This window comes from Kryptolebias marmoratus, linkage group LG16 (genome assembly GCF_001649575.2).
Source record: "Kryptolebias marmoratus isolate JLee-2015 linkage group LG16, ASM164957v2, whole genome shotgun sequence".
NCBI classification, from domain to species: domain Eukaryota; kingdom Metazoa; phylum Chordata; class Actinopteri; order Cyprinodontiformes; family Rivulidae; genus Kryptolebias; species Kryptolebias marmoratus.
In genome coordinates, this window is record NC_051445.1 from 2,733,920 (window position 1) to 2,741,813 (window position 7,894).

At 39.4% G+C, this 7,894-nt stretch overlaps 2 protein-coding genes across 2 annotated transcripts in view; one reads left to right on the plus strand and one right to left on the minus strand.

The window, feature by feature from the left end:
• The window catches only part of LOC108243261 (retinoic acid receptor beta), a 22,985-nt gene extending 21,062 nt beyond the window's left edge, over nucleotides 1–1,923 (plus strand). Inside the window, exon 8 of the mRNA XM_017428574.3 lies at nucleotides 441–1,923. Coding sequence (XP_017284063.1) covers nucleotides 441–595 — 155 coding nt within the window. The 3' untranslated portion in view covers nucleotides 596–1,923. The remainder of the gene's footprint in view (nucleotides 1–440) is intronic.
• Nucleotides 1,924–4,537: 2,614 nt separating this feature from the next.
• nek10 (NIMA-related kinase 10) overlaps nucleotides 4,538–7,894 on the minus strand; it is a 16,957-nt gene continuing 13,600 nt past the window's right edge. The window contains exons 26-29 of the mRNA XM_025008693.2: nucleotides 6,874–6,979; nucleotides 6,752–6,792; nucleotides 5,495–5,550; nucleotides 4,538–5,315 (exon numbers count right to left, since the gene is read on the minus strand). Coding sequence (XP_024864461.2) covers nucleotides 5,279–5,315; nucleotides 5,495–5,550; nucleotides 6,752–6,792; nucleotides 6,874–6,979 — 240 coding nt within the window. The 3' untranslated portion in view covers nucleotides 4,538–5,278. The remainder of the gene's footprint in view (nucleotides 5,316–5,494; nucleotides 5,551–6,751; nucleotides 6,793–6,873; nucleotides 6,980–7,894) is intronic.

Genomic DNA, 7,894 nt, shown 5'->3' on the forward strand with positions numbered 1-7,894 from the left:
CTGCAGCTGGGGAGGAAACTGGTTTGTTGAAATCTTTGTGGGCAAATGTGAAGCATTAGCGCACATTTTGGCTTCGGTCGCTGCTCCTGCACGCTCCCGGCATTCTGATGTTAACAGGAAGTGACATCACGTGTCTTCTTCCTGAGTTATTTGGGGTTATTTTGTATTCCACGCTACACAAACCCACAAAGAAGAGACTAGACCGCAGAAACGGTGGCGAATCACTTTAGAAACAATAAATATTGGGTTAAAGTTGCGGTGTTTTGGGCAAAGTTGCAAAAAGTTGCGATTTCGCGGGGTTTACTTGATTTTGCGTTAATAGTTGCGATCGCAACATCGCAAAATCCTGGAGGGTCTGCTCAGTGTCTGACAGATAGATGCCTCTTAATAACCCTAATATTAGCAGAAACATGAAAGCAGCTGCGTGTTTCTTTTCACAGGAGCGGAGCGAGTGGTGACGCTGAAGATGGAGATCCCCGGCTCCATGCCGCCGCTGATCGAGGAGATGCTGGAGGACCTGCAGAACCTGGAGACCAGTCAGCAAACACACAGCATCTCCTCTCAGCACATAAACTGCTCCGGTTTCTCCCTCTGAAGCTGCAAAGACCAGAACTTTCCTTCCATCCGAGAGAGATTACTAACAACGTAAAGCGCAGCTGCAGTCCGGAGGGCCGTTAGTCGCTCGTCTTCGTTAAGGTCCAGAAATCTTTCCGAGCCATAGATCGAGATTCGGCTGTCACATTAACAACCTCTCTGATGAAACAAAAACTAGTTTCTGTGAGATCAAATCCTGGTTCAAAAGAGGAAAAACTAGAATCATGCAGTATTATTTTAAACTGTGAGAGTCGCTCTCGGCTTTTTGTTTACCATATCTGGATTTAACTGTATTTATAATCGCACGAGTTATTAATTTTACCTCATAACTTCTGCAGAATTAGAGTAGAAAGAGATGAGATGTTTGAAACCGAGTTGCTGTACCTTTCTGTACTTTTGTCAAACCGCACTGTTACTTGCATCGAAAAAAAGGGAAACAAAAAGGTTTTAATTTGTTTATAATTGGCCAAACTAAAGTAGGTGAAGTGAATTAAAGTAAGACGTTAGAAAAAGATTGTATTGTACTTTTTTGTCTGCTGGATGTTTGTTTAATCACAGCCCAGCCTGAAATAATTATTACACCGTTAGTAAGCTAATTATGTTTCACAACTCTTTATCTTCTTCTTTGACAAATGAAAAGTTTTAACTTCAGATTATATTGAAGCTTTTATTATTTTTTAGAATTGTTTTAATGCAAAAATATACTTTTTTTTAAAAAAACGAGGATTGTGTAAACATTTATCAGATGATTGTTGCACTGTGGCACTGTCTTTGTCTTTTACCTTCTCCTGTAGTGCCCCCCTGAGGCCACATTATTGTCCTTTTTAAATGAAACAACTTCAGGTCTGACAAAGTTGTGTGAAATGTAAATAAAAGCAGAATGTAATGATGTGTAAAACCCATAAACCAATATTTCATTCACATTGGAAATTAGTAAACACATTAAATGTTTAAACTAAGAAACTGTACCATGTTTATGAAAACAAAGAAGGTAATTTTGAATTTTATGGCTGCAACACATCTGTAAAAAGTTGTTCCAGAGTAAGAATAAGAAACATCTGGAGGATGAGGTTAATTATCAGCAGTTCAGTCAGAGGAGTGAGGATAAAAAGAGCATTTAGAGGCTGAATCTAAAGAAGGAAAGATGAGCAGAGGTTCACCAGGCTGTGGAAAACTGTCTGAAAACAGGAATAATTTCATCTCCAGGTCCTAAAATCATCAACAGATCTGAAGAGTCTGCAGAAACCTCTGAGATCAAAGGTCAAGGCTGGTTCTGGTTCTGCTCAGGAACACTGTCTGTAAACACAGTTCACCGTGCCGTCCACAGATGCTGCTTAAAACTCTATCAGGCAAAGAAGAAGCCAGATGTGAACAGATGTGTCTCCTCTGGACCAAAGAAGAGAACTGTTCTGAGGTCAGTCTGCCTCTCTGATGGTATGGGGGTGCATTAGTCCAGGTTTTAGAGCAACATCTGTTCCCATCCAGGACTGTTGAACAGACAGAATGGGCCAACCTCAGGTCCAGATGTTTACAGACTGATGGAGATGCTGCACAGAGGGAAACATGTGGAACAACTTTAAAGATGCAAAATTACCTTTTTTTAACATTGGATATGTTTAATAAGTTCCACTGTGAATAAATTATGGGTTTATAAGAATGAATTCTGTTTAAAATTTACGTTTCACACAACATCCCCAAATTCTTTGTAATTGGGATTCTCTTATATTCCTCTTAGACTAAAATCATTTTATTTTATCAGTTGTTGTTTTTCTTATTTTGAGTGTTGCAGAGCTGCCATAATACCTGAAGATAATTAGTCAATATCTAAATTAAATCGCTGGATTTCAGAGAATAAAGAGAAATCTAAAGTAGAAGACCAGATTAAGAGAAATGTGGCCTTAAATTAGAAAACTTATTCACCTGAAACTTCTAATAAAATGACAGAAAAAAGAATGATATACCTTAAATTAGACAAGCCAAGGGAAGACATGCTTAGAAATGTATTTTACCGACATTATCCTAAAATATCAACTAATTTAAACAATTTTCTTGAGATAACGAGCTCTAACGAGGTTATTGTATTTATCATTTTGATCAGATGTTATTGAAATAACAAGTTAACCATCTTCTCATTTGAGCTGGTTTTATTTTGTTCCCAGTTTCATCAGTTAGTATGTTCCAACTCCCCGTTTTTATTTGTGATTTTGAAGAAAATTAGCTTTTCCAAGTACAAATGAATGAATATATCAACCCGTTATCTCTCAGCTTCCATAGAAAAGCTCATTTTCTTAAAAAAATCAGTCTTCAGTGTCAGAAATCATGTCAGCAACTGATTAAAGTTAAAAATGTGAAACATTCACACACAGCTGCAAGAATCACTTGTTTTTTACTTCATATCCGTCTTGTTATTTGAAAAAAATTATAAAAGCTCCTTTATTTTTAGTTGTCTTTCAATCCCAGGCAGACAAACTGGGTTAGTTATGTCAAGATAATTAAGTATTTAACTTGTGATCTTGAGAAAATTGCATCAAAATGAATAACATCGGTTATGGTTGTTCTCGGCTTGTTTTTTCGAGTAGAAATAAATAAAAATAAGAATGTGTTTTGTCAAGAAAACAAGCTCCACTAGCTTAAAAACAGGGAGATAAATAACTAATCAAACCAAAATCTGGGAAAAAAAACTTTTAAACATGTCCTCTCTTGGCTTTCGTCGTGTTTGAATAAAGCAGCTGAGAAATCCATCGTTTGAGATAAGAAATTAAAAACGTGCCTGCTATAAATGTGCCAACATTTCCCCAACACAAACACCTGATTTTTACCTTCATGCCACAGTGTGATGACTGTATGTAGAGATGATCGTGCTTCATCTGTCATATCATTAAACATTCCACATATTTTTGTCTATTAAAGTTTTGTTTATTAAGTTTCACTAAAGCTGCTGCTTTTTTTTATTATTCTTGAGCTGAAGTTGTGTGTTTGTGTTTCTGTGCAGTTTTTCCTCTTTAAGGTTTCCACCGCCCCCTGTTGGTGGAGTGAGGAAACGCTCACAACAAAACTAAAAATTTAAAATGCAAACCCTGATTTGTGTTACAGACTGTGAAACAAGAAGCCTCGTCATCGGCGCCTAAATGATCACACTTTGGGAGTTTTGAGGAACCTCAGCAGCAAGTTCCCGAGGCTGACTGAAGGACCGTTATTCATCCCTAAATGAAAGAATAAAAATTAAAGGTGACTTTAGGGCAGGGGTGGGCAATCCTGGTCCTGGAGGGCCACCATCCTGCATGTTTTCCTTGTTTCTCTGCTCCAACACACCTGCTTTAGGGGTTTCACAGTCATCGCCTCGTCTCTGGAACTCCTTACCTTCCATCTACGTTCTGTGGACTCGATGGTACTGTTAGCAAAATATCTCCCGATGCAGCGGAGGAAGTTTAATGAAACGTTCAGGAAGTAATCAATGGATGAACATCTACTGCTGACCAAATCACGGCTACAAAAACAGCTTTAATCTACTCAGGATTACAGATAATGAGGTAAAGTCATAACTGCCCTAACTGTGGCTGTGGTGGCCATCTTGAATTAAAGCTGACTGCTACCTTTACCTTTCCTCTTGGATTTTGGTAACTTTCTGTTTATTTTACCTGAATTCATTTTATTTTTGTATCTTTTATGTTATTTGAAGTAAATTTGATCTTGAGAGGCTCAGCCTCAGACCTAATAAATGCTTTTAGCAAAATAATTACAACAACTGAAAGGATAGCTTTCTATTTACGAGTTAAAATCAGCTGCTCAACAGAGTATAAAGCTTGTGCAGAACAAAAAATGTTTTCAGATGCTCTTCAAATGAGTAAAAACTGGGAATTACTGGGGAAGTGCATGCCCGTAGTGTTGATTTTTTTCTGCGTTCAAGTGCAGAAAAGGTAAAAAAAAAAAACATGACCTGGTTTTAGGTTTTTATTTCTGCAGTCTGCCTGACATGCAGAATCAAACTGAAAGTTTCTGACGGTGAACTAAGTGAGGAAACTGCGGTTTTCGACAAAAAAACATGCACCTTCCTTCACATGCAGCTCTGCGGCGAAGAGTTAAACTGTCAAACCATCGAGCCTCGTCCTGAGAGGCACACGTAAAACCAAAAAAAAAAAAAACAAAGAATCAGCAGCACAGAGGTCGGCCCGGAACTCAAAGATTTAAATTCTGCTTTGAAACAGAGAGAGAAAACGGTTTCGGTCTTGTTTTTATGCAGAACAGGCAGTAAAATAACTTCTGAGATCCAAATGAAACGCACGTTTTAATCAGTGTTCCATAAATGTGATGCATTTGAGAATAAAAGGTTTCTTTCATCTGAGTTTCCAGGAGGACAAATCAAGTGAATCCTTCAGAAAGTTGGGCTCAGAAAGCAGAGGAGCTTCATTGTCTCTCACCTAAGCAGGCAATACAGGAAGTGGTTCATGACCTGCGAAAACAAACTGGTAATCAGCAGCTTCTGTCGGGTTTTATCTCATTAACGCAGCTGCAAACACAGCTCTGTCTGTGAACGCGCTGCGACCTTTGCCCGCACTAAATATACACGACTGCACAACTCCCGTTTAACAAAACCTGGCCCGGTCTGTCAGCAGAACCAACTGGGTTCGGCTCGGGCGCTGAAACCTCCGGGGAAACCTGCACGCAGCACGAGAACAGGAAACCGTCAGTTCAGTTCGGGCTCCTTCCTTTTCTCTTTGGACCTGAAGAGAAAAAAAACAAATCTATTTTAGTTGGGATATTTGATTTTAACTCTGAAAATCTATACTTTATCATACTGTAAATAGTTCAAAACATAATTTATTAGTTTTGAAACAGTAACTGATGGATTTGATCTGAATAAAAACAAATAAAAATGTGTTTTAGGTGGTTTTAAACGAACCCGTTGTGTGATGCTTCGTAGTATTTGTTCTCCTGCAGGAGCTCCTCAATGATCTCCTGAAAAGATGAGAAATAAAAACTTTTATTTTTGTTCCAGAGATTCTCGATTCAGCAGCAGCAAACTAAAAATAACAGAAAAGAGCATGGCAGCAACTTGTTGAGAATCTTAAAAACTGAATATCTGATCTAATTTTCCTAATTAAGCAAATATTATTTAATTAACTGCAAAGATAAATGTTACCAAGTTACACTTGGATTAGAATAAAGAAAATGTTTCTTTTTTCTACCTTTTTCAGAATCTGCTTCTGCAGACTTTCGGCTGTTTTAGCTGTTCATAAATAAAAGGTCGGCTCATTCAGGGGGCGGCTATTTTCCCCATTGAAAAACATGGAGATCTCTCTTCTCGTTAAACCTGCTTCAGCTACTGGCTCAATTTACGCCTACATTTAGATTTTAGCTACTGTTTGATGCTTTTAGCTCACATTTTGCCTCTTAAACTTTTAACTAGCTTTTTGATAGTTTTACCGAAACTTCTGCTGCTTTTAGCTTCTGACTACCTTTTTGCTACTTTTAGCTTTTAGCTTTATGTTAGCATTGCAATTGCAATGCTACTTTAGCATTTAGCTAGCTTTTTCCACTTAAGCTTTTAACTAGCCTTTTGATACGTTTACCTAAACATTTGAAGCTTTTAGCTAGCGGTTTGCAACTTTTAGCTTCTAGCTACTATTTAGCTTTACAATAGCATTTTGCTACTTTAGCATTTAGCTAGCTTTTGCCACTTTATATTTTAGCCAGCCTTTTAAAACGTTTGCCTAAAACTCTGCTGCTTTTAGCTAGTAGTTTGCTACTTTTAGCTTCTGGCTACTTTTTGCTACTTTTAGCTTTACACTAGCATTTTGCTACTTTAGCTTTCAGCTAGCCTTTTAGTACTTTAACCTAAGCTTCAGCTGCTTTTAGCTAGTGTTCTGGTACTTTTATTATCTAGATACTATTGTGCTACTTTTAGTTTTTATCAAGCCTTCTGATAATTTAGCTTTTAGCTAGTCTTTTCATGCTTTTACCTAAGCTTTTGATGTTTTTAGCTAGCGTTATGGTATGTTTAGCTTCTAGCTACCATCCTGCTACTTTTAGCTTTTAGCTGGTGTTCTGCCAGCTCAGTTTCAGTCTTTCAGCTCCAAGCATTCACTCAGTATTTTCACAGAAAATCTTGTTTTTCTTTATTAATCCATAAAATTTAAATATTTTCAGAGAATCTGACCTGCATCTGCTGATATGTCACTCCTTCTCTGAGGCTCTCAGCTGTCAGAAAATAAGAGAATAAATCCAACGTCAGTGTTCTGTTTTTACGGTTCCGTTTCACAGCCCAGTAAAGCCGTCTACCTGCGCCGTCAGAACCACGGGGATCCTCGGTGAAGTTCTGGACCAGAGGCCACCAGTCTGAGCCGGCTGAGTTCAGCTCCATCAGGTCCGGAGACGCCTGCAGGAGCTGAGGGGCGACAGGGAGGTGAGCTGAGGGACCTGAAGACTAAAACCACAGTTCAATGCACGGTTTCTGAAAACATGTAAGGTTTAACAAATATAACCCGCTGTGATGATGGTTTCAGGTAATAATTTGTGAGTTTTGGGTCAGGACCGGTGGTAGTTTTCATTTTCAGAACATTTTTTCTGGTTGTTAGTTCAGACGGTGACGATTATCACTGAGGACAGATGGAGACGTCTAATACATAAAACAGCCCGGGATTACCAGGTACATACTGGGTACTTACCTGGTACTTATTAGGTACGTACTGGGTACTTACCCGGTAACAACCTGGTACATACTGGGTACTTACCAGGTACTTGCCGGGTACTTACTAGGTAGTTACCAGGTACATACCTGTTAATTACAGGGTACATACCGGATACTGACCTGGTACTTATCAGGTACTTCCCGGGTACTTCCTGGTACTTATCAGGTACTTCCCGGGTACTTCCTGGTACTTATCAGGTACGTACTTGGTAGTTATCAGGTACATACTTGGTACTTATCAGGTACTTCCCGGATAACTTCCTGGTACTTATCAGGTACATATTTGGTACTTATCCCATCCCATGGGTAGTGGCCGAAGGCGGGGACCTTGGCGGTCTGATCCTCGGCTACAGAAGCTGGCTCTAGGGACGTGGAATGTCACCTCTCTGGTGGGGAAGGAGCCTGAGCTGGTGTGTGAGGTTGAGAGGTACCGGCTTGAAATAGTCAGGCTCACCTCAACACACAGCTCTGGCTCTGGAACCAGTCTCCTTGAGAGGGGTTGGACACTCTTTCACTCTGGAGTTGTCCCCGGTGAGAGGCGCCGAGCAGGAGTGGGCATACTTGTTGCCCCCCATCTTGGTGCCTGTACGTTGGGGTTTACCCCGGTGAACG